This window comes from Mugil cephalus, chromosome 22 (genome assembly GCF_022458985.1).
Source record: "Mugil cephalus isolate CIBA_MC_2020 chromosome 22, CIBA_Mcephalus_1.1, whole genome shotgun sequence".
Classification (NCBI taxonomy): Eukaryota; Metazoa; Chordata; class Actinopteri; order Mugiliformes; family Mugilidae; genus Mugil; species Mugil cephalus.
The window spans coordinates 5,609,489-5,636,406 of NC_061791.1; the positions used below are offsets into that span (position 1 = coordinate 5,609,489).

General features: G+C 44.2%; 1 protein-coding gene across 13 annotated transcripts in view; it reads left to right on the forward strand.

Moving 5' to 3' along the window:
* The window catches only part of magi2a (membrane associated guanylate kinase, WW and PDZ domain containing 2a), a 215,123-nt gene that overhangs the window by 166,766 nt on the left and 21,439 nt on the right, over positions 1–26,918 (forward strand). For 8 of the 13 annotated variants that reach the window (XM_047575046.1, XM_047575048.1, XM_047575047.1 and 5 more), the window contains 7 exons: positions 910–967; positions 1,978–2,099; positions 3,360–3,659; positions 4,517–4,699; positions 10,281–10,961; positions 21,901–21,932; positions 25,326–25,533. In XM_047575046.1, coding sequence (XP_047431002.1) covers positions 910–967; positions 1,978–2,099; positions 3,360–3,659; positions 4,517–4,699; positions 10,281–10,961; positions 21,901–21,932; positions 25,326–25,533 — 1,584 coding nt within the window. The remainder of the gene's footprint in view (positions 1–909; positions 968–1,977; positions 2,100–3,359; positions 3,660–4,516; positions 4,700–10,280; positions 10,962–21,900; positions 21,933–25,325; positions 25,534–26,918) is intronic. The other 5 variants (XM_047575050.1, XM_047575049.1, XM_047575043.1 and 2 more) reach the window with 2 other exon arrangements.

Sequence of the window (26,918 nt, forward strand, 5' to 3'; positions counted from 1 at the left end):
AAATGGTCCATTTGGACGATTTATTCCAGCTCTTCTTTAGACTCGTTTGACAGATTGAGTCATGAGGTTTTTGTATTGGCTTGAAAGAAGAGGTATTAATTGATTTCTTGACATTAGTGGTTCTTTTTTCAAGGGTGTCGGAAAGTGCTTTTTATACAAACACTCTTTATATTTCTTGTCATTTCTGAACGCTTGACAAATTTGTCTTTCAGTTCGAGCGCCGACGCCAACACTTTGATATGTCATGCAGATTCTTATCACAAGTGCTGTGTGGTTTGATCTGTCCGTCATCCCTCAGTAACTGTCTGTCATGTCCTCTTTGTTGTTGGTTACTTCAATCTTGCCCTTTAGTGTGTAACTAACTGTAAAGCGCCAGTAGAAATGTGTACCAGCGGCGGTGGACGTTCCACACCCTCCGTCTTTGTGCTTGTTCCAGTTAAGGCTGGTAATCTATTCAGTGTTCCCTCATCAAAACACAATATTTACAGCTCGGAGAAGATGCGGGTCATGAATATTTTACTGATTTAAACTCGGCTACAGCTGCATCTTTCAATATTTGGTGTTATTTTGCAACTTTTTCTCATGCATTTGATGCGCAGCTTTAAAGAGCCTGTAGCTTCTACAAGTCAATCACTGTGACAAGTTGCTGAAAAAAATGAAAAAAAAAAAACGCTGTTGTGTTTTTATCGTGTTGCCGTGAATTTCAAAACATTTACAAGCCTGAACATTCTGCTGAGGAGAAGCGTCAACCCTTCCAGTTAGCGTGCTTTAATTCCTGGTAATTGCTGACAGTGAAATGAAGTTGCAAACACACAAAGATGTTTTTTTTGTTTTTGTTTTTGTTTTTTATGAAAGATCAATCCGCTGCATCGAATAACTACTTATTATTTTTGTTTCTTCTTTCAACAGAGCTTCCGTACGGCTGGGAGAAAATCGATGACCCCATTTACGGCAGCTACTATGTCGAGTAAGTTCGCCCTGACATCTTTAATATGCAACGCCTTTGATTTCCCCGTGTAGCCCCCTGGTGCCGTATTAATCACACCTATCAGGAGCAGACTGGAGATGTAGCCGGGAAGGAGTTAACTCCTCGCGGATCGTCGTTCGTCTGCGGGGTCGAAGTTCATACGACACCTCCTGCGCGTGTATATGTAGATCACCTCGAGCGGTCTGCGCGCGTCCGTGCAGAACTGCTGCAGTGGCCGGTCCCCCTCCCCGTCCGGAGGTGTCGTTTCTTTTGGCTGGTTGCTCTGGGGCGTGGGGACGGAGCTCTATTTTTAGACCCGGCTCGACTTTGCTTAAGAAAAACCTGCAGAGTGACACTTGACTGCGCGGCGGCAAGATGCGCACGCTGCATACGACTACAGCCTGGCGAGATGACTCGGTGTAAATATCGTGAAAGACGTTGCCAGGCCTTGAAGTTATGCAACGACGCAAAAAATGCAGCCGGGCTGTTTTGTAATTAGGACTGTCATACTGGGGCGTTCATTAAAAGATAAGAAGAAGAAGAGATCTTGTGTGTGTGTGTGTGTTGGTGCACAATGCAGTCTCAAACTGTAGGGAAGTATCTAATGATGACTAATTATTCCACTCTGGCAAATTACAGTACTTGTAGTCATTGACTAGCCACACACACACCTTAAAAGCTAAATTAAGAACAACGTGGGACGTTAAAGGAAGTCACTGCTCCGTGTTCAAAAAAAAAAAAAAAAAAAGCCCCAGAATCAATGTCTTTTCTCCATTTATTTATTTATTTTTTTGCCGTTCTGCGGCTGTTACATAATCTAGGGACCGGCCATTTAATTAATCATCATAGCAATATCTGCTGCAGTGCCAAGTTTATTAGATGTGATCTGTGCCAAGAGGAGGAGGGGGGAGGCTGTGTTAAGTTTAGCAGGGTAGAGTGAAATCTGAAATCTCTCCTCTCTTTTTTTTTTTTTTTTTTTTTCCCCCCTCTTCAAAATGCTATCATCACAGCCATATAAACAGGAGGACCCAGTTTGAGAACCCAGTCCTGGAGGCTAAGAGGAGACTCCAGCAGCAGCAGCAGATGCAAAGCCAGGGTCTGTCCTCACTGCCCCTCCCCGCCATCTACAGAGGTAAGACCACCACACTGGATCACGAAGTCGCGCTTACTAAGTGCCTGCATGTCATTGTTGCACTGTAGTTAAGAAATCTTTGTGTAAATAATAATAATGTTGTCAAACGGCACGGTTCCCTTTCGAATTTTTAAATGAACGTGCATTGAAAAGTCCCATAATTCAAAGTCAAATTTAAATCCGAAAACACAACAATGCAGTCAAATGAGTGTCTGCCTTTAAGACGTCACTCCTGATTATTCTGAGCTCCTTTGAGAACACCGTTCCTCAGATTTGTGCTGCCTCGGCGTCTTCTCGTCTCTTACTCAACCGCGACGTTGAGATCAGGTCTCAGCGGGAGGGAGGGGGTCTTACCATCTGTTGCAGGACTCCTTGTTCTTCTGTGCCGCTGAAGATACTTCTTTAATGCTCTATTTTTGGCCGCCTGTCGCGCTGCAGAATGAATTTGGAGCAGGTCAGACGTTTACGGGGCTTCTGAGGAAAACGGGACTTTTATCTACTTGGTAAAATTCTGGTTGGTTAAGTTAAACATTTGGGAGCAAAGTCGGACTCACGACATTAATCAGTAATATAAGTACAACCTTTTTATTTACTAATGGTGATGGATAAATTTCCAGCGGTGCTTTAACCTGAAACTAACTTTAATATCACCAGTGAATTATTTAATGAAGAAACCTGTTTGAAGATGTAAAGATGTTCTCGAGGTATTGAAACTCAAACAAAATGTACAAAATCACCTTAATATACACAATATGAAAGAATACTAGACTCGCTGGACAAAGCATATTTGGTTGCACGTTGCTTGATTACCATGGCAACGTCTAAAGAAGCACAATATGTCCCATTGATTGACAGTAAAAAACAAAACAAAAAAAACACACATCATTCAGCTCGTACGTCAGCTTCATTATTGGTGGGCGGGAAGCTGTCTCAAAATACTTCGCTGGTCGTAGATCTCTTCAAAATGTGATTCACTGTTTTTGTTTTGTGCTGCCTGATTCCTCTCGCTCTCCACCAGTGGGATGTGCTGCTAACCCAAAAAAAAAGAGAAAAAAAAAAGAAAAAACAGAAAAGAAAAACACTGTCTGGACCGGCGGAGTGGAGGTTTGTTTCCGTAGTAACGTAGTAGTCGGCCGCTCTGAGTCGAGAGCCTGTCTCCGTGGTTACGCTGTGTGTACGTTCCAGTGAGGCTCTGTCTCTCCTCTTCATCTCTCCTCCTCCTCCTCCTCCTCCTTTTCCCCTCCGAACTCTTGATGCCAGTGGAGGATGCCAGCCGCTGTGCCACCCTCCCCAGGCCCCCCCTCGCCCAGGTCGGCTCGGCGCCCGGACGCTGCCACAGCCTCGGCGACCTCTCCCGATCGCCGACCACGGGTCGCAGGGCCTACGCCTACGCCTCCTCCTCCTCCGCCGACGTCTCCCCTCTGCGGCGCGTTCTGACGCGGCGGATGAACACGTGCCCCCATCACCAGCAGCTGCCGCCGCCGCCGCTTCACGCCTCTGCCTGTACCGTGGTGCTAGAGCACCCTCTCTGTAGCCCCTACTCCCTGTGGCATTTCGTCAGTAAGTAGGCCAGGAGAGGAGCGAAAGGAGGCTGACTGTTGTTCTCGTGGCTGCCTGCGCTCGTACGCATGCTATCTCGCAAGCAAGCTTTCCCCTTGGGGCTGTCTTAAGGATTTGCGCGGCGGCCGTGCACCGTGACTCGTATTGTCACCTAGCGTAAGCAGGCAGAGAGCGCACTCACTCAGTCTGGACCAGTGGCGGCCAACAAAGGACGCGAACTAAGCGCGCTAGCCATATCTCCTCGGCGAGGTGAAAAGATGGGAGACTTGGTTAAGTGTGACTAAGCTTGTTGGCTGAGAACCTCTCCTCCCCACTCAAGGCGCTCCTCCTCCAGAAATTCCTCCCCCCCTCCTCCTCTCCCTCCTTCAGAAATCCCCCAGTTCTTCCCTAACCACCCCCCGAGCATCTTCTCTTGGAACTGATCCCTGATTGACAGCATGTCATCTGCTGAATTTCGCTGCTCCCTTGATAGTCTCGGACTGGAGAACTGCACCACTGACGCTCTGTGCGCCCCCTCCACCACCATATCCCAGCATGGGAGACGAGGAACGGAAGATAGCTTTGCGTGTTTGGTTTGTTGTGCGCGGAGGGACTTGCACGGGAGCCAAAACTATTAAACCACACCTGCATCTTTTAGCACCACAGCCCCACCTTTTTATCCAACTGTGCTATTTTGCTCTTGAGACCGTGCCCTGCCAGTTTTCCTGTGGCTACACCCATATCTTAATCGATAAGCTTTACCCGTGCCCCCCGCCCCCTCCCCACCCCGTTGAGCACTGCCCCCGCACCAGCTTTAATGACTTCTGTAAAAACCCCTGCGTGTTGTATTTGGTTAATTTGTTCGCAATCTTTTGTAGAAAAGCCGCTGTTCACACGGGACCCCACTCAGCTGAAAGGCAGCTTCCTGTCCACGTCCCTCCAAAAGAGCAACATGGGCTTCGGCTTCACCATCATCGGCGGCGACGAGCCCGATGAGTTCCTCCAGGTCAAGAGTGTTATCCCCGACGGGCCTGCGGCAGCCGATGGGAAGATGGCCACAGGTAAGCCTCGGGCCAGGCTCAACAAACTGAGTCACAAACACTCCTTACCTTCATCTAACCAGGCTACCTCTTGGGACACGCATCAAATGCGAAGGGCACGAAGAAGAAGCATTTGTATATTTATAGATAATTGCAGAGATCCCTGCAAATGTCCGCAGAGCAATTTATGTGTTCCCGCCGTATCGGTTTATCATATTAATAATAGTTTTCGAGCACCATTGTCAGATTGTCCAAAGATGAAATAGCGTGTGCATACAGTATGCATTTGCAGGTGCGCTCTTTACATTGTGTAATCTCTCTACATGTACATGCCTGCGCAGCAGCTGCAGAGTTTTTCTGCTTCCATTAATCATGAAAGGGAATTTATGGGCCCCCGTAACACGCCCGGCCACATGGGGTCTGGACTGCAGCACGCGTCCACGGATACACATGGACACTGAGACAAACCATCTGTATTAAAGGTCAAGGGAATAGAAGCACACTACGCCTGTCGTGCTCTGATGCAATGATGTGTCTATCTGGATACGCTGGAGCAATGCAGAGCTTATAGTGGTCATTTATCACACGCAGAGTAAGCCGGACCTCTCTAATAACGCTGGAATTGTTCCTTAACATACTAGTGCTTTAAAAGATTTCTTGCAGGTTGTATATGTCCTGTTTTTTATTGGAAATGCGTGGGCGCAGCAGCTTAAAATAGTCCCTTAGTGACTAATAAAGCTTGTCGTGATAATTATGCATATAAAGCATTTTGGGTTTTTTTTGTCTACTCATCCAGTCCTCCCACGTAGAATCCCCCTCTCTTTTTTTAGCATTATCTTTCCCCCGGAAATATCTAAGAAATCCCACCACTTCCTCCCTTCAGCTCATCTCTATCTCACCGTGCACGCTCTGTCCTCCCCCCAACACACACACACACACACTTTAACGTCCTCCCCATACTCTGTGTCCTACTTCTGAAGTAGCAGAGCCACCTCGATTGCATCAAATTCGAGCTCGCACGTAGGAGACCCAGGCCTGCAGAGGTGTGAAATTCCCAATTTCAGATAGATGATTTTTGCTGCTTTCTCCCCATGACCTCTTCTGGCTATCTCTACTCCGTGATTACACAACCAGGGGGAAACATGTCCAGGATAAAAGTTTCCTTATTAATTTTTTTTTTTTGTGCAGAGAATCTAGCCATGATGTTTTATGTTTTAGCAGAATACGGAGCAAAACGTTGCATTCGCTTAAAGTTAAAAGGTTCGGTTTAAACGCCAGAGGCAGTGTTTAATGTAAAATTAAGTGGATTTGTTGGTACACTCCACTGACTTAAACTGCAGCATTCAGCACCTCTGCTCATAAACCACAGCGTGTGTTCTCTTTGGATAACACCGGCCTGAAACAGCTGTCTCTTGGAGTCTGCTAGCTAGCTAACATGAGTACCGTTAGTTCCTTTATTGCAATCACAAAATATAATTAGTATACTTCCATGAAGTACACCACGTACTCACTTTCCTAGTGGGTGAAAGTCACCCGGGGAGTTTCGGTTTCAAAACAAATTTCAATCAAATCAGATTGTTTCTAGTTGACTGGCTGTTAGCGGTCGGAGCTAATCCTAGGCTCTACGTTTAAATAATTTCAGCACTTTATTGGCTAAATTTAGCCGATAAACAAACAGATAACTTCAAACTGATTGCAGTGGAGCTTAGTCATAAATAAACACTTTGTGTAGATGTGTTTAACTTGGTGCAGCGCTCAGACTTTAACAGCTGCAGCCTCTTCGCTAGGACTTCAGTACGTCCTACACAGCCAAGATGGCGACCGCTCACGGTGAGAGTTGGTCGGTGTTTCACACTTGTGGTTGTAATAAATACACACCATGCATGTTCATTAATTTCCTTTAACCGCTTGTCCTCTGGAGCCCATCCCAGCTGTCACTGGTTGAGAGCCAGGGTACACACTGGACAGGTCGCCAGTCTAACGCAGGGCCAACACAAAGACAAACAACCATTCACTCTCTCACCTACGGCCAATTTAGAATCACCAGTGAATCTAACGAGCATATCTTTACCCTTAGAGAACCAAATTGCAGACACAGGGAGAACATGTAAACTCCTGCATGTTGCCATACTTTAGTATGTATACACCCATTCACAGTTTGGCATTTGTGGCATTTTTTGAGGGGCGGGGCTTAGCTGGAGGCAAAACCTCTCAAACAGTATAGCCTGTAAACGCCGGTTGGTGACTGTTTTGGCAATGATGGATGAGGAAAACACATATTTTAGGGAATATACTAATACACCCGCTCTCAGAGACCGTGAATGTTATTTTAAAATGTTGACTCTGACTGATGGGACTGCATTCACTGTCCCCTACACTCTCACTCAATGGATGGGCGATTTGATCAAAGGAGGACACATAGGGGACAAAGTCTGGTCTGTCTTTATCTTTGTCTTGATAAAAAGAAGTCTCTATAGCAAATACATTACAAGAAGTAAGTGGAGCCACTGTGGAGAGTAACGTAGTAAATGCAACTTCTCCTTGGACAACCCTGAAACGCACAGCTAACGTTGTGTTAGCGAGCAGTTAGAATTAGCAGGTATAGTACATAACTTGAGACATGACTCTACATATAATTGAAAATATTGCCTCGGCCTGACTTCTGTCTGTTAAAGCTAGCTGTTTTAGTTGGCATTTTTACTTATTCACATCTCATTTTTCAAAATATCTAATTTTCCGAGTTCATTTGCAATGAAAGAAACAGAATGGACGCTACAAATTAGATGTCTTGTGTTTATTTCTTTTTTTGCTTTTTGCTCTAACAAAAAAGATCAAAATGATCAGCCATGACATATCATTACTTCCAAATGTTGCACGTTAAGCATAAAAAAAAAAAAAAAACATCTAAATTTGCTCATAATTATGGTCTGTTTGCCAATTTTGGGTTAGGGTTACTTACGCCTACCACATTTTCTGGCTTTGTGAGTTCTAGTTCAGACTTTGGGGAGTGCTCATGTGAATTTTTTCCCAGACGTAGACTAATTTTTCTGATTATTTCAACATCGCATAAAGGCACAATAAAAGATAAAAGAAGAAGAAGAGATGTGCTCGATACACTCAGATATGTTGGCGTTGGCGTTGGCGTTGGCTGTCGCAGAAAGCAGGACAGGTCTGATGACGTTAGCCTTTAATCCCACTCACTTCAGAAATATTATTTGGTCCTATGTAAAACCCTAACCTCTTCACCACAAAGAAGTATAGTTATCTAATTAAAATATACAGTCAGCACATGTCGCTCGCTAACGCACGATATCCTGCACCCTGCTGAGAGTCTAAACTGGCGCGTTATCGCGGCCTTGTCTTCTCAGCGGGGCCACAGAGACCTCCCATTAAGTTGACAGACTCTTGAACACACCATTAGACCGAGATGAATATGTCATGAGGATATACAAGGATGGGAGGATGAAAGATGACGCAGCTGGAAGCTTGGTCCTTGGTCCCAGTGAGTGTGGTGTTAAGGTCAGGGTGATTAGAATTTACAAGGGACCTGCAGAAGGCTTAATAACGTCTGGAGAGAAAGTTTTGTCTCATCTTTTCTCTGTTGAGAAGTCAGGTTTTGTTCATTTTCATCCACCGGCCGTGTCGGTGACCAAATTACAACCCTTTATATTTTAAATTTTGTAACTTTGTTTTAGATTGAATTCAGTTTGTCATCAAGAAAATGTATTCGTCATGCATCAGTACAACGATTTATTTCCTGATTTTTGAGAAATTTCCATTTGGACTTAATTTGATGCTCTCTCTGATACGGAAAACTGAACTTATAACAAAAAAATGTCAGTTCTTGAGATGTTTATTCAGAAAGCAGTCCTATTGCTTTCTTTTAGACTCTAAACATTAAGGTAGAACTCACATAAGTTACGTCTTCTTACCCTCCTAAAAATGATTTTATAAGATAAAATATCTCTAATTACTACTGTAGCTTATTATTCTTGGCTTTTCTTTCTTATGAAATACCAAATTGTTCATTATCAGACTTCAAACATTGATTAAAATGGAACAAAATGATAATAAAAACCCACTGGGGAACACTGATCCTGCGTCAAACAGAAAAGAGAGCAACTGTTAAAGTTTTAGAAACAGATATCACGAAGCTCTGGCATATAAAACGCAACCTGTGACCCAAACCCTTTAACCGCGATTGGTGTAATATATATCTATATGCCATCTCTCAGTCTGCGTGTCCTCTCTGCTATTAAAGAATGAGACACATGGGCACGGTGAGGGTGCTATGAGGTCACGGCACCATCATTTGTTTTCTGCCAGTGCGCTCGGCTATCGATTCTGACAATGGTGCTCAAGGCAAATGTCGGGCGCGTTTACCCGGATTAATTAAAAAGTCCCTCACGTCACGTCGCCTTGAGATGGCCAGCTCGTCCTGTCAGTGCCGACAGATTGCTAAAACCTGGGACAGTGTTTATGCTTTAGCTCCCATTTACCTTGGGCGCTGTCAGTCGCAGGGGTCAAAAGAAGAAGCTCGGCCCCACTTCACTGCTAACTCTGGGAAATCAATACGAATTGCCTTGTTGTTCTAGAAAAAGTGTCATTGACCCAGCCATTAGTGCCATTATTATCTTCTGCTCACGTTTTAAGGGAATTGCATAGGATGGAGCCCGTGGTTAGTAAGGTGGGAGCCAATCACTACCAGTGTGTGCTTTGCTTAGTAATCACAAAGCCCCTCCAAAGACCGTGACGGTTCTGTCTGCAATTAGAAAATAATTGTTTTCATTATCAACCCAGGTAATGCTGTTTGTCAGACACTTTGCACAGAGTTTTAAAAACCTGCACGGTGCCAGTGCAACGCAGCGCAGCGCAACACACTATATTTAGTAATCTGGTTGAGACGAAGATAAGCCTGGATGTGGAGTGTTTTCTTGTGAGAACATTTAATTGTCAACGAGGTTTTATCTACGATGCTGTGTACCGCCGCGGCCCGTAAAAGGCAAACATTTTAGCCACTTGAAAGGCAAATAAGACCTTATCTGTAGGGATTGTTTACAGCTGTGGATGTAGCTGATTGAGTAGTAGAACAGTTATAGAGAGTTAAACTCTTGATATGCAATTAATCTGTGTTTATTTAGTATAATCAGTGGCCATTTTAATTGTGTGAAACAGAGCAAGCACTAATCAGCGTCAAGGTAAAACATTATGACCACCCTTCTAATATGGTGTAGGTCTCCCTTGTGCCTCAAAAACAGTTGTGACTAATCAGGGAATGGACATGGACCTTCTGAGGGCGTCCTGTGGTGTCTGGCAACATTGTGCTGTTAATTGGGAGGCCTTAGGGTTAGGGTTAGGGTTAGGGTTAGTCACTGAATAGTCACAAGACGGTCAATGTCATTTACTTCTCCTCTCAGTGGTTTTAATGTTTTGGCTGGTCTGTGTATTCTTAATAGAATACACTTCAGTCTAAACGTGGGCTTTGGATATTACCCTCTCTAGAAGTTAATCGTCTTTAGCCGCCCTTGTCTCCATCCATCATTCCTAATGTCGCAGCCATTACACCTGACTATTATGTGTCTGCCGTCCTTTTCGCCTGCAGGCGATGTCATCGTCTACATCAACGACGTGTGCGTCCTGGGCACCACCCACGCCGATGTGGTCAAGCTCTTCCAGTCGGTCCCCATCGGCCAAAGCGTGACGCTGGTGCTGTGCCGCGGTTATCCGCTGCCCTACGACCCGGAGGAGGTCGCCAACGCCAACAACAACACCGCCACCACCACCATCATCTCCCCTCTGGGCATCATGGAGCAGCGGCCCATCATGGTGAACGGCCGGACGGGCTACGACAACTACCTGGACTATCTCACCCGCACGGCGCGCTTCGTGGCCGACCCCAGCCAGGACCCGGCCCAGCAGCAGCTTCTCACGGCTCACCCGGGCGACACCCACTTGGACGGCTCGCTTCCCCCCACCACCGGCACTACGCCCCCCGACAGCGTCTCCATGGCGTCGTCGGGGGCGACCCAAGGGGAGCTGCTCACCCTGACCATGGTGAAAGGCGTGGACGGTTTTGGCTTCACGATTGCGGACAGCGCCACGGGTCAGCGCGTCAAGCAGGTCCTGGAGCCTCAGGGCTGCCCGGGCCTGTGCGAGGGCGACCTCATCGTGGAGATTAACAAGCAGCCGGTGCAGGGATTCCCGCACACGCAGGTGGTGGAGCTGCTCAAGGAGTGCGCCGTGGGAGCTGAGACCAGCCTGGTGGTTCAGAGAGGTGGAACAGGTAAGACCGTCCCCCCTTCGCAGTTAGGGACTGCGTCGAAGATCGTTCGCCTGGCAGGAGCATTCAATCTCTCCGCTATATTTGTCTTTCTCGATGTATATCTGTCTGCAATTCATCTCTGTCGTGTTCTAGTGCAGCCGAATGTGTCTGTGTGTGTGGTCCAGTCCACTGCAGAAACCTATTATACAGTCCTGCAGTGCACAACAATGGCTGAGTGATGTACAGCTCCTCGCGAGTGTCCTTGCTAACTTTATGGCTCTGTGCTCGCCGAGCCATACCTTCAACAATGCAGTGTGATTGAAACTTGTGCTCTTTGCAGCTATTTTCTAAGTTCTAAGTTTCATACGTGTGGCAACTTCTGTCTTCTTTTGTAAGGCTAAAATAAAAGCCCCAACATCAAAAAAAAAAAAAAAAAAGGTGTTGTAAAAGTCGTAAATGACTCTGGAGGGCTTTCAACCCTGTGTTTCCCAGAATGTGTGGCCCTCTGACAATCATAATTATGCACTGCACTCTGTCGAGAGTCACACAGGGCTATTATTTGCAAAATCAACAGGTAGTTGCTCGACTGTTTCCTGCTCTTTGTGCACGTGTGCATTATGTCGAGTGCGTGCAAAACGTCTGATTTTCAAAGCCAGACACCTTCAGACAGCTTCCCTCTAATGGCGCGGAGAGAAAAGAGGAAAGAGTTGCAGCCTTAATGCACAGCGTGTGTGTGTGTGTATGACTCAAATGACAGAACATACGTTGTGCGTACGCCTGCTGTGATCTGCCTGCAAAATGAAATTACCTTCTTACTGAATGGTGGAGGTAGTGCATCTGTCAACGATGACTCAGGCGCTGAAGATTGGAGATTTTAATTAGAATCTAGAAGCAGCAACCTTGGCTCTTCACCAACCGAACAGATAGGATCCGTCTCTGGTAACTTGTTGGTAAATGTTGTTAAAATGACTCATCTGTTTGTGTTTACCCGTCCTTGATTTCTCCCGTCATCCGCTTAAGTGACGACGCGTGAACTTCATCTTTTGCTTCTGTTTACGCATGCAAGCATTGACTCTGTCAAGATGGGCGAAGCCGAAAGATGACGTTACCCGTAGGGTTGACAAAGAGCCATCTTTGCAATTCCTGTGTCCTCGTAACTCATGGCTGATTTAAAAACAAGGCCAAAGAGGTGAAATGTGATGGCGCGTTCCATTCACCTTCGGAGGGTGGAACTCGGCTCTGGGAATGACGTCACACTGGAGTTATCGGCGTTCCAGTTACAGAAGTCGGAAAATTAGCCGTGACCATGAATATAACTTTTTTTTTTGAAAATTTAAGAACAAATCTTGATATTATTGCTATAATGTTAAACTAAATTTAGACTAAGCTGCACAAATTGTAAATTAAACAGATAACTTCAACTAACTCATGAGTTTTTTTTTACTAGAATTATTTCCAGTGATGAAATTTACAAGATCATGAGGTAGAAATTTATTAAAATATTCAAAAGTTTTAATTGTTTAATTATGAATTAATTAATCACAGTTTGCCATGATGGTGTTTGGCACCGTTTTAGTTTTACCAGGCAGGTTGTTTTTAGCTGTTGTTAGCACGACATGGGCTTGTAGTTCCCATATAACATATGAAAAGCTTAAATTACACTATAACAGGATTTCAGCGTATGTTTTTGGAAAAATACTGTCTGTCTGTACAACTGATTTAATGCATCAGAAACTAATCAGAAGTGCTAATAATTACTGGTTACACATGGGCGGCCATCTTGCTAACTAAACTCGGGGGGTATGTAGGATTCTACGACTTTCTGAGTAGAAAATCCGACTTCGGGGAACGTTCCAACTTGGAACTCAAAAATTCTGACTTCTGAGTGCAAATGGAAGGCACCATGACCAGAGGTCCTGGAGAGACGTCTGACAGCCTGTCAATCAAAGCAGCTACGCATCTTTTCACTTTTCGTCTCAGCCTCTAGTGGCCGCTTGAGGAACTACACCCCCCGTTTGAGCCTTGGATGTTTCCACTCGCGAGCAAACCAATTTCCAGCTCCATATCTTGGCTCTTTGTGCTGTATAATGTCACATACCAATCATAATGCCAACGGCTGGGTGCCACAGACACCACTGAGACTCGTCCACAAAGGTCAGCAGCGTCCTCTGAATAGATTAATCGCCATTTATAACTTTATGAGGTGGCCCATGTCTCTGTCAGTGAGCAGGGAGCCAATAAGCAGACAAAAGAGAAAGGAGTGGAGATGAAGAGGGTTTTTATTTTTTCTTTCTTATCCAGTAAAGCTGCTATAAAAATAAAAGAAAAAGGGCACCATCCCAAAAATCTCCAATCTGTTGACGCGCACAAACATAAACACACACCGTCTACTATCTAACGGTGAAGTGCTCCTGCCATCTGTCTGGGTTCTTCACTCGCAGCAAAGCTTTAGCAAAGTGGAAACAAATGCTCCAGCTTATAAAGCAACCTGTTGAGGCAATTGCGAACCTTATGTACGCGCTTTATTTTGTTTCATTGTTCCACTACAGTTAAATACGCCGAGGCAAGGTGTCACATCTGTCTGCGGTGATTTCCTGTGACTTGACAAGCTGTGCGATAGATACACAGACAGTACAGTCATTGTCACCCTGCCGGCTCCCACAGTATCGTGACTGCATTTCGCACATGTATATTTGAAGTCAGGAAGAGGCGACACATTAATTAGTGGATGGCGTGGAAGTATTGCGGGGGGATTTTACCTTTTTATTTTTGATCTGGTGGAAAGTTTTAATTTGATATGAATCCTCAAATTTAGGCTTTTGTTATGTTGGTTTTTAGCATAGACTGTATAAAGAAGAATGGCGGAGCTGCTATTCGAAAGTGAAGCTAAAGCAAGTAGAGCTCCCCCTGGTGTCTGGATGCAGTATAGGTCATAAGCTCCGCCTCCTCCATGTTAGTGGATGGGACTTGGACCAAACTGAAACACTAAATGCTAACGCATCAAATATGTTTTTTTTTCAGTGACGGTTTTTCTCATTTCAGCTAGTTAACATAATGTTCAAATGTCATTTTTTTTGGTTAAGTTTAATTTTAGTTATTTATTTGACACTATAGAAACAGGATGTGACATATGGCGACACCAGCTGCCATGCCAACTGCTCTGTAAAGCTTTCCTGTAGGTCCATGATAGTTGTAAAAATAAATAAATGAATACATAAATAAGTACAGTACAGTACATAATGACAAAAGTGTAGTATTAATTAAACGTAGCAGTCGGGTCATCAATATCGCAGCTCCACGTGACTCCACTCTCAGACTCTGGCCAAGTTTCCTTTACCGGGCCTTAAACACGGTTGTTATCTAACCAACATGTCACTCACACACGCACACATGCATCGTCCTCTTGAGTTGACTTAAATAACTTATTTACTTATTGTTACTAAATACTCAAAATCCCCCATCACTGATAACGAAATGTCCACACAAACTTGACAATCTCGCATCATTTCATTCAATGCCTCAATGATGGCCAAGGGAAGCCAAAGGGTGGATGGTTTCCCTTGACACAGTCCTGGTCAATCACAGGTGAACAGTGTCATGACAGCAGCCTCACCTGATTGGTTAATCATTCATATTTTTTTTTTGCCTGGCTTCTCTTCAGACAACAGTGCAATACCACATTTGACTACATGGCATTTAGAGGGGTGCTGTTTTACACATTGTAAAATCCTCAATAATTACTGAAGAGAAATGAGGAAGAGACGAAGTGACACAACACAACAGACCATTGCTGAAACTGTCAAGGGTTTTATTATTTAATGTCAGCTACAGTGTTTAAAAAGAGACGAAGCATGGCTTCCCTCGGCTGGTGTGATACAAAAATTTATTTCCTGTCAAGAGTTAGTTTCTTAAAATTAATTTGAAGTGATTCCGCAGTAAATACTTGTGTCTCTCAACATCATTTTCACCAACAGAGATATTACTGATACACTGAGAGATTTGAGAGAGTGCAATCACTCTCTTTTTCCGCTAACATTTAGCCAAGCCATTATCCATCCCAATAAAGCTGTCACCTTGCTGCAGGAGTGATGTCCTCGCTCTTAACACACCACAATTTGGCCCCGCTCCTCCGGACTCTTGTCGCCACGGCGTCTAATTGAACCAGCCTCTCCTTCCTTCCTTCCTTCCTTCCTTCCTTCCTTCTTTCTTCTGAGGCCTCATACCGCGAGGCAGCGTAACGTAGAGAGAGACCGATATCTGTCAACAAACAACTGTCACACTTCACTCTCTGTCACAGTTTCCAAATATTTGCCAGTTCAGGCGCACAGCTCATCACTTTCACTGAACACAATCTGACGCGGGGGATTGAATGAGCACCACGGAGCTGACTGAGTTCAAAAAGGCTGCGAGTGCGCGCGTTTCTACACGGATGGATTTTTTATTTATTTATTTATTTGTCTTATTCGCTGGCCGCCCTTTGACACTGCAGCCAGCCAGAGCTTCTGCCTCTTCTGCATCCAGTCTCAGCACAGTCACGTAAAGGTAAAGGCACTGACATCTTTTATGCTTTCTTAACTCCCACATGTTCCACAAACTCCCACAATCCTGTAATGCCTTTTTATTTATTTATTTATTTATTTTAAATGGTGCCGTTACTATGACAACTCACTCGCTAATGTCCAGAATCATGGCATCGCAAATGTCTGGCGAGGAGGCGAGGAAAGTTCACAGACCGAGCTTCATCAATAATTACACACATCCTGTTTGTGCCTCTTCACACCTACGAGGAAACTGAGCGGAGGGAGGCGGAGGTATGCGAGGACTCTGGCGCAGAAAACAACTAGAGAAACGGAGAAAAAATGTCTGAGTGTGCAGAGAGAGAATTAAAGAAAAACAAAAAGAACAAAGAGGGTCGGCGCGCTGCGGTCTCCGCTCACAAAGCCCTCGCCTGTGCTCGGCTTGGTGTTGTCATGGCCACGGTGGAGAGAGCCCGCAGCGGCTTAGCGTCAATACCGAGAGCACACGCGGCTCTTTAGCGTCGATAAATCTGATCGTTTGGAGACGTCGTTAACAAAAGAGACGGAACTGGAGAAGAGCGGCACCTTTGGTTGTCCTTGACTTTTTTTTACAAACAACAGCTTCGGAGACAATCTGTGAAAACGGAGTTAGACATATTTTCCTCTCTTCAGTAAAAGAAGCGTTTAACATGTCGTGACGTTAGTCACTGTTTCTCATTCACAAATGTTGTGTAGGTTTCAGCCACAGCTAGCTCGATCGCTAACTATGAAGATGGCGCCTCTTGAGGAAGGCAGAAATGAGGAAGTGCAATGGTCGACTTAAGCTCCTGAGACCCCGCGTCCTCATATGGGGACATTAAGTTTTAGGTTTGTGGCAGCTGTATCCTCTAAACTAGATACTAGTAGGTGTAAAAACATGATAGCGGGCATTTCATTCTACGGTCAATCACGTAGCAAAAGCGGACAAGGTTCAAAACCTCATCAAATTTTACAGTTGAAACTTCTTTATTGATGCTTATTAGCTTTTCTAGTTTAATATAACAGCAGTAATAGTAGCGAGCTATAGCTTTGCTAATTACCAAGTACTCAATTGAGGACACCGGGGCTTCGTTATTTGCAATTCTGCTTTTGCACAGTCATTTCAGACATGAAAATTAAGTTTTGGTAGCTTATTATAATATTGAGGCAAATAATCCCTGTGTCCACACATGAGGACATTTTTTTTATTTTTTATTTTTTTACAAAAAATACTTCCTGTTCAAAGACGCTGCTTAGTTTTTATAGTTCTTAAGTCCTACTAATCCCAAATAAAGAGAAATGGGGGAATTCACACCAAACTAAAGCTCAGGTCTCGGGAGGTTATGTTGAATTCTGATTTCAGTTTCTGTACTTGAGTAATTTAGTCCTTTGCTACACTAATAATCTAATAATCAGAATGAAAAGGATCTCGTTTAACCACCTCAGTCAGAGCAGACTGAGCTGATCAGAAGGAATTTTGAGAATCTGTTCAATAGAGAAATATTAGCTCCTAACAATGATTCTCTCTCCAGTCTTTCTGTGCGTGTTTTCTGTGTGTTTTTTTTTAATCACATCAATTTGTTTGGCCTCCACGTAAACGGTTAAAGTTGGAAGCTCTTATCAGAATGATTTCACTTGCGTTAAAGAAACATTTTCCATGTAAATGCAGCCTCTTGTGGCCGCGGCGCGTTAATGAAGCGATCCATCATAATAAGACCCGGTACGTGGTTCGTGTAAAGACGGAGTCGAAGCCGCTCGTTTCCCGGCTTTAAGCGGATCAGCCGCTGACGGCGGCGTCGTATCGGCACTGAAGCACATGCTTCACCGTTCCTCTAACGGCATCATTTTATGGTCATTTCAATCTATAAATGTGCTTCTAAACATGGTGGAGGTTTTGAATTTGTAACGGCGTGCATCTTTTTTTCACAAATGAGACTGTTTGATCCTTGCAAACAATAATCACCTCGAAAATGTTTCTGATATTTAGCCATCCCTTAACTTCCTTTTTTGTACCTTTGTCTCTGTTCACCTGTAATCACCGTTCATTGTGTGTGTGCGTGGCAGATAGCCTCATTAGTGGCCACCTCGACCATTAGCGGCCCGTGTCCCCTCCACGGCACCGGGCCTGTAATTAGCCGCCGAGCCTTTTTTCCGCGCGTATTCTCGTGTTGCCCCTAACGCGCTGCGTTCTTTTTCGTCGCCGCCGCCCTCCTATGCACCCACTCACACCGAGCCGCGGGCTTTGATTCGCACGGGTTGCAAACAAGTTCTGCCGTCGAGGCCAGCCCTCTGTACGTGAACTCTCGTTTCTACCCCCCATCGCGGTTAAATTACACTTTATGAATCGGCCGCCTGCTCCGACCTTTCCCCTGATACGACCAGAGGCTGCTTTGGCCTTAGAGACCACGTTCAGGTCCGCTTACAAGAGGAAGAAAAGAAGGAGGGTTTGATTCACTGAGCCTCCTCCGGCCTCCCGGGGAATCGGTGTGTAACTAGACAGTGATTCATTGGCGGTGTGTGTGTGTGTGTGTACAAGAAGGAATAGAAACAAAAGAAGAAGAAGAAGAAGAAGGGGAGGAGAGAGCAAAAGAGTGATGAGCTCGGCTTTCTGCCAGTACGTCAGAGACTGTCAGCCGTGTTCACACTTGCAGCTATGTCCCAACAAACACCGAGGAGGCGCCCGCCAGCGATCGATATCCGGCTCCTTCGGCCCCGGGGAACACAGCCGGCGGTTTGGCTTGTGGCTGCGATCAGGACGTGGAGAGGGTTAAAGAGAGCTAATGGTGTTTAGTCTTATTGCCATCCAAATTAGATCCGAGTAAAAGTGTGCGTGGGAGGAGTAGATTTACTAACCTTGGTTGCCTCTTAAACAAACCGAGCGCTCCTATTTGTGTCTTAATGGAACGCCGCGATTAGCCGGTGATTGCGTGAGCGTGCCTGAATACACTGTGAGCTTTGATATCATGCATATTCCGCTGCGCTGCTTGCAAGTCATTTGTTTTCCACACAACTGCACTGAGACGGATTTTTTCCCTTAGAACATCTGGCGGACGAGCGATGGAAGAGATGGAATAGATGGAATAGAAGCGCTGTTTTTTTGCCGCGGTTGTTTTGTGGAGATGCATGGATTTACATCGTGTAGTTTTGAATAACTGAGGGGGCAATGTTAGCATCTCAAGACCAGAGGTCTTCAACGGTTTTCAGGCCCAAACTGATGGAGAGATTAAGTAGGGACCCCCTACCTACTATATGTGTTCTATATTAGACTTGGCCTAGTGAAAATTATACATTATTATTATAATTTTGCATTCAATATTACAAAATAAATGATACACAAGTTCAAATTATTAATCCTAATGAATGCACAAAGACTGAAACCACATCCATGTTTAAAGCAATTTGCACATAGTCCATCACTTTCTACAGGACACCTACACAAGTATGGAAAAGTATGTAATTTTATTTAATAAATTTCCAGGATCTGTAAGAGTATGGTAAATGAAAACTAGTGTATGTTTTTCCAAAACCTTTGGATGAATATGTAGACAAATAAATGGATCAATCTCTTTTTTTAAGGCGCTTGGCAGCACAGCTAAAATGTTACACACACACATTAGACTACACGGATTATCATCTACAGTAAAACAAAACAAACAATCTAAAAAAAATGCATTGAAATTATCTGGGTTTGATCTTTTTGTATGAGCTACATTACCTGACTTAAATCCTCTTCTTCAAATGCCATGATTTTTGTTTATTTATTTATTTATTTATTTATTTATACAGAGAAGTCTGGAAATAAGCATCTGGAAAAAGTATGGAATTTTGAAATTTCTAAATGTGTATGAGCCCTGTGGTGGCTGCCGCTAATCGCCCCGTGTGTTGTTTACTCCCCACTGAGTGAAGGAAGCAAAGCAGAACAATGTTGCTAGAATACGGATGCCGCTAGCTCTTCTTGTGGGTTCACCCGTTGCTCCAGGCTCAAGTCATGTTCTGAAAATGCACTCGCGTAATGTGTCGACTCAGAGTTGAAACGAGTCGAACTTGGTACCAAAGTCTTCGCATCATCTTTCATCGTTAAACATTGACTGTCTCTTGTTGCTACGTAGCTGTTCAAACTGCCCTTTTAGTCTTTTTGTTTCAGGGGAAAATGAGGTAAATGCCTCTTTATACATTTGTGTTTGCACACACATTATACATTTCTTTTCATTTAGACAAACTATTTCTCGTAAAAACTCCTTCCTGACACAACGTTCCCGTTTCAGTCTGAGTCAGCACGCCGGATGTTATTTAGTAGGAGCGTTCTGAGGTTTCTTTCATCCAGAAATCACCTGCATCTCTGGACACATTTCCACTTCCAAACCCTTTAATTGGCTTCTGGTTTCGACCCGCAACCAGACGCTGAAACACAGCTTGAGTCAGTGCCGAGGTGTAGCACGCGTGCACGTGCACACAATCACACACACCGTTGCTTTTTTATTATTTTTTTTTCCTTGTCCCGTGTTAAATGAGCTATTCCTCATTACTGGTGTTACAGTGGCGGCTGCCGTGCATCAGGAGAGGGTGACACTAACAAGACACTGGTTAGCTCAGGACTTAAGTGCGAGTTGGACTCTGCAGGGCTCGTGTAGCTCCCTGCAGCCCAGCTGACAACTCTGATTAGCATTCGGCGCGAGAGCTTTCAGCACCATGGAAAGCTCCTCTCGCCGCCTCTCACTCTGACACCCACGTCCGGCTAAATGTCTGGTGCACCCGAGTTAACTTTACCCTGTGGATCCCCTCGGTCAGCGATGCCTGCCAGCGTCCCTCCCCGCTGTCCGTCCGCCTCAACTCACAACCCGGAGCTGTGTGTCGCTCACACCTGCTCACACCCCGGTCCGTCTTCAACCGGGTTAATAATGCATGCGTTTAAAGCATCTGCAAATCTTTTTCTGGCTTATTTGAAACCGACAGGGGCTGAAGTTTGCGCGCTTTTTTTTTTCTTTCCGTAGCTTTTTGTCGATTTCCATGTTGTCGCCGTTCCACTCGCGGCTCCGCGTGCGATTGGAGTCTCGCCAAAGCCGAGGCTGGGAAGGCTGGGAAGGCTGGCGCGTAATTCGAGCAGTCACCCCATAATTTGATCCCTCCGTTTGCATATGCTTGTAGCATCCCAGAGGAGAGACCATGGCAGCACTTGAAAGACAAGGAGGAGAGAAATTGAATCAAGAAGATGGAGCATGCACTTTTTTTTTTTCTTTTTTCTTTTTTTTTTACAAGCTCCTGTGAAGCCGACTGAAAGAAATGGAGCATGTGTGAATACAAATATGTAACTGTCTGATGTCGGCAGCTGCCTCTGCTGTGCTGTTTACTGATTGTTTTCCTCCAACAACCAGTTGTGTTGCGCTCGTAACCCGCAGAAATGTGTGGATTACAGTTTTAAAGGTCAGAGCGAGATGAATGGGAAAGTCAAAGGAGACGCCGTGCCCTTTACCTCGCCGCACTGTATTACAAACTGAAAGCACTTTATTGTGAACTGCAATCATCCCGAACCCACTTAAGGGGAAGTCGAAGCGTTTCCGAATCACGCTGCCTTTTTCATTTCGGGATCCTGATGGATCAATGAAAGAGTTACAGATGTAATTTTTGGTAACATGAGGCCTTTGTTTTCGGCTCTGTGTGTTTTCCCACAGCAGGGTGGGGCTCAGCATTGATTGGTTGAACTTCAACTTTGCTGTTGTGTTGTCACTCTGCAACATAATTAAAGCTGGCACAAAATTATTATGTCCCTTCGTAATGTTGATGGAGCGCAGCCGAGTCAAAAAAAAGGCCACTTTAAGTTTCTATATCTAGCATTTTAGCATCTTTAAGCTCGTTGTTTTGGTTTCTTTCCTAACCATCTGCTCACACTTAAGCATGTAAAGCAGCTAGAGAGACGGGTGTTTCATTATTTTTCATTTTCACTTTGCACTGTGGGACGTTTAATTCGGTGTCTTCATGCAAACCTGTTATAAGCTGGCTTATTGCCACGAATAAGACACTCTTTAAAATTAAACCAAAGTTAATGTAACGCTTGAGGCTTTTTTTCCCTCATCATCCATGATCTTTGGCGCCCCCTTCAGGATGCTATTGGTATTACGGTCAGTGGAATTAGCTATCACTATTTTTTTTTATTTTCCACCCACTGCTTTGTGTTTTTATCCTGCTTTGTTTGTTTTCAGGTGTCATTTTCTTTCTCCTGTGTGTCATTCACCAACACTGTCACCGTGTTCTTATATGTAATTCAGACATGTTCTTCATTTTGTTTTGTTCAAGATTCCCCATGTGGCTTCCATGCCTAAAGCTAGATCTCACCTCTCATGATTTGTTTATCCCATCTTTTTCAGTCTAAATCATTTTTTTGTTTTGTTTTTTTTTTTGTTTTTTTGTTTGCTCTCTCAACATTACAGGTCACTGTTCACCCTGGAAGACCCCTAAGCAGGTAACACGCATCAGCCTTCAGACGATAGGAACTAGCCCCATCTCTGCTTTTTAATCATTAATACGCCGTAGATTTTTATCTCCGGTAGCTGTGGCTGCGGTGTGCGTACTGTGTGTGCTAATTGGACTCTGCTCTACTCATTTGTAAGATTTAGATTTCTGCTCCTTCTGTGTCGCACTAACTCCACTGATCACTGTTTGTCTGTGGCCTCCACTACAGCTAGCCTTTGATATTCAGCTTTGTTGTTATAAGACGGCAGAGAGTCCGAGCGGACCGCTTGTTACAGCTCAGGCTTGATTCATAGTCTGACTCGGTGCCATCAGAGTAATATATACACTGGGGGAAATTTGCATTATGCTATTATTGCTGCGGTGCTGCTATCCATCTGTGATCAGACTGCTTCGGCATGGCCCAGATACATTTCATTCCTCGTTTATCTTCATTTTCTAGCATTTTATTTTTATTTATTTATTTATTTATTTAGTTTGCTTTTTTAAAAGCTTCTCTGCACTTTACTTTCGCTCCATGGTTATTATCTTCCATTTCATCTGTGTACCTCACAGATCAGACTTTCTATGTTTCTGCCCATCGTCCCTTCATTGTAGCGATGTTCGGCGATACCGGTCCGGTACCGATACTTTCCGATACCGATACTGTGTAAATACACCCTAATGTCTCTGGTTAAACCTAGCGTATTTCAAATCATAGCTTCTTAAAGATACAAGACTAATTTAGTCTAATTTATTTATCTGAAAGTCTGTTGAGGTAGTAGCTATATAGCTTGTAGCTTGTATAGCTATATATAGCTATACTAGCTAATACAACAACAGAAAAACCAAAAACAGTCGTACAAAATATGTGAAAATGGTGTCTCAATCTCTACACTGAAGTATGGAAAATGTCAGTATTTTGGTCTGAGAATCGATTTAAGAGCATGAACACCTGGTATCGGTATCCGCACATCACATCACCAGTTCATCGTTCATCAGTCTCTCCTCTGAATCCCTTCCATCTCTGTCAGAATAATTCTTCCAAACTCATGAAGCAAGTGGCTCAGTTTGATTGGAAATCGTTTGCCTCAGCTCAGAGATTAAAATGTGTAGGATTTCTTACTAATAAGACCAGAACAGGCAACGGCCTAATTGTTGCATCGACCTGCAGCCCGGCGGAGGCTCGGCCCTCAGCTCCGGAGAGCTTCGTTTGCAAACGAGCTTATTGAGATTTGTCTGTCAGATACGGCCGATACTGCAGGTAACAGCTAGTTAACGTCGCAGCGCTCGCAGGTGTTTTTTTTACTCAATAATGCTGTTTTATAAAAGCGCTCCGGCCTGAAGTGATTTCATTCACGTGACCGAGCAGATTATTGGCAGAGTGAGCTCGCTTCAACGCTCTTAATTGCAGACACAAAAAAAAAAAAAAACACAGAGAGTGAAGGAGAGATGCAGTAGGTTACTCCTTAACAAGGTCCCCAGCCTCGACAGACAGCTCGCCCCAGTGCTGCAGACACACAAAGAGAGGAAGCACTTCTCAAGCCTGCCCACAGCTTTTTATGAAGCCGATATTTATTCATGGTACATCTTGAACCAGACGCCCTGCATCTTCTCCGCATTAAACATATGGAGGCGTATGGAGCCGGTCCCGGGTTCACAAAGCTTGTTCTTCCCCTCCCGATCCGTCTCGCGCACTTTCTGACGCGTCAGAGCGTCGTCTCGGGTATCGGCTCCGCGTTGCTCTGTGACTCGAGCGGCCCGAGATATCTGACACATCAAGGCTGACGAAGCCGACTGAGGGGTGTTGTCAAAACTGACGGTGTCGCCTCAAACACTTGGCAGCTCATTTCTCACGCTGTTTTTTTGGGGGGGATGCAAATTAAACCAATCTCATATAGATTAGCCTAAACTCTGGTCAACACCTTCACCTTTAAACCCTCCCCTTCACTTCTCTGAATCTGTGTTTCCTCCCTCCTTTTAGAAACGCTATCTAAGGCTCAGCTAGAAGTGTTTCAGCTACTAACCTCACTAACTGTTGCTTAACCTGACGGTTCGCTAAACACCACCCCCACCCACATTTTCCAATCATGGTTTTGCACCAGGCGCATGCAGACCTGTCAAGCTTTGGGTTTCTCCACACGTTGATCACCCGAAACCAAAACGCAACATCATAATTTATCTACATTAGAATCTTTATACTCAGCTATAAGATATTTTTTACGAGCAGAGTCGGCCCAAGCTTCAATGGGGCCCTAAGCAAAGTTTATTTTTGGGGGCCTCTATTTCTGCCAGTAATATTGATTGTTGATTGTGCACAACACCTACTACAAACTGATTGCAGCATTACATGCTGAAATGATGCTGTAATGAAGTTTATTGTTGTTGCAGCTGGACAGAAAGCACAGTCAGAACTACTAATTTTAATCAGTTAAAAATATAAAAACGTAATTTTTAGTTTCAAATAACTGCAACAGCAATGTGCAAAACTAAGTCATAGTGCCAGAACAACAATAAAGTGCAGCAACAAATGAAAACAATAACTAATTCAACTGTACAAAACAGACAGAATTAAATAAAACAACACAATATGAAGAAAATACGTGAATAATGACATAAATGAACAGTTACTTGAAACTAAAATGGTTTAAAAAAAATAAATATAAATGAGTAAAGGGCTATAAATATAAATACTAGAATTTTAGCGTTTTTATATAATCTTATCGATTTACCTTTAATTTTTTAATGTTACTCTGTTCTACCTAAAATTCTTTAATTGCTCTTGGGGGCCCCCTAGTGGCTGACGCTTAGTTCGCTTACGCTTTGGGCCGGCTCTGGTTACGAGGTTAGTTGTGTGGAGTTAATGTTGCATTAGTTTTTATAAAGTATTAAAAAATGCATAAATTAAGAAAAAAAGTCTACCAGGAGCTGCCTTAATTCTGATACTGACGAGTTTTTATAAAATAAGTCAACTTTCAGACCAACTTTAATTTAAATCATGCATTTTTGCAAACGCTAAAGACCAATTTCTGCCATTTGCATATTTGATTCCCTTTTATAAGTTTTTATGTTGTAAACAATCATTTAAAATTGAGATTACGTTTGAATTAGAGCTACTGACAGGAGCCTTTTACTCTGACTGAAGTCTTATTTTTGGCGATAAATTAGTTTCACCGTACATTAAAGCTGCAGATTTATTTATTTAGTTATTTTTTTGCAAAGCTTGACAGGTGTAGCAACCATAACTAAGGGCGGTGGGGATTAGCGAACGGTCAAAATCCATTAAAGCTAACTGTTTTTAATGTTGTTACCGTGGCTACCGAGTTTTAAAAAAAAAAAATCAATCATCGGTAAAAGAGAGAGCAGGAAGCGGAGTACTGATCCCTGGTGCCGCTGTGCTTTGCAGGTTCTGGAGCAGTGGGAGTCCCAGCAGGGCCAGAGCAGCCCCGCTCAGACCAGCCTGTCAGCCCCCGTTATCCCCCACAGCGCCCCCTTCCCATCACACCATCTTCACAGGGCCTCGTTCCCAGACTCAGCCTCCGAGGCCTTGGCCCTGGCTAAACCAGACCCCTTTGACCTTTATGAGAAGTCCAGGGCTATCTATGAGAGTAGGCGTAAGTACCAGAGCTGACGCTGCGGGTGTAGCGCCGTAAAACCACACTCCTCTCCAGGTCTCCAGGTACGACGCAGCCGGGACCGAAGGGCGACGGAGGAGTGAAGCTTCATTTTACTCGGCGTCCTAAGAAAACCTGTTGCTGAATCTTCACCACAAACGCCTCAGCTGTAAACGGTCATCACACGTGTTAGCGTTTCGCTATTAGCCCTCTGCAGCTGCTATCTCCTCACATCATCTCATCTGATCCTGCCTCCCTTACAGTAAAAAGGAAGCCAGTGACGCGCTTCTTTTCTCGGGTCTCTACATCCAGACGTTAACATTTTGCCAGTTCACATCATAAAGTGAGATGTGTCCTTGAATAAACACTCCACTCCTCACAGCAGCTCATCGTTTTATTACTGGAGTATAATGCTTCAGTGCTGCAGCGTTTCTGCTCTCTGGCTTATAAAATAATAATAAAAAAAAAAAGCCTAAAAATTCAATTTATTTTTTCCCGTTATGATATCATCACGACGCATCATCACACTTTCCCCTTGTGGGGAATTTTATGCAGTAGAAACCATGTATATGCTATTTTATATGTGTTCTGCAGAAACTTATTTCCTCTAAGTGATCCCCCGTTTTATCTAAGCTAGAAATGTAACTACACAACCTGATGAGCAACAGCTGCTGTTAATAAGAACGACAGTCTTCTTGTTTAACGTGCATGAAGTGGGAGTGGCATCTCTACCTCATCTCTCCTCAGGTGCTGCTGTTCCTATCTCCCAGTAAAGGTCACGTTTGGTGAAGCTATGCAGAGAAAAGAAATGGTGTTGGCTTTCACTACCAACGCCGCTGTAATGTAGTTTCCTCTGACCCGTAATTGATTAATGTCAGCCATTATGTTAACAGATTGAGTTAAAGGGTCGGGTCACCCAAACTCCGGAGCAGATTTTCTCACTTAGCCACGATTAAAGTGTCTATTAACACGTTCCCATTGGGTTATGTGGATCCTGCTGAGTTTCTGGGTCCGGTTTTGAGATGGAAGAACTGAAATCTTGAAATAAGTGACAAAGCACAGCATCTACATGTCTTGGTTTGTGTAGAGAAGCCACTAGGAGGAGCTACGTGTTGTTCCTGTTAATAGCTGTGTCACTCTCCGTATCTGTAGTCATGATTTTCTTTTGTTTTCCTGATGAGTCCCATCAGAGCGTTCCCTCTGATTAAAACCGTTACAGTTGGAAATTATCTATCACTCGCCACCCGCGGGTTTATTCCTTTGCAGATCGCGGAGCCGTGCGATCAGCGGCTTGGCGTCCCAACCTCGCACTGTAAATAAGGGACCCTGTAAGCACTTCCTGACTTTTATGGATGGTGCTGAAGTTCTGCGGTGACATTAACGCT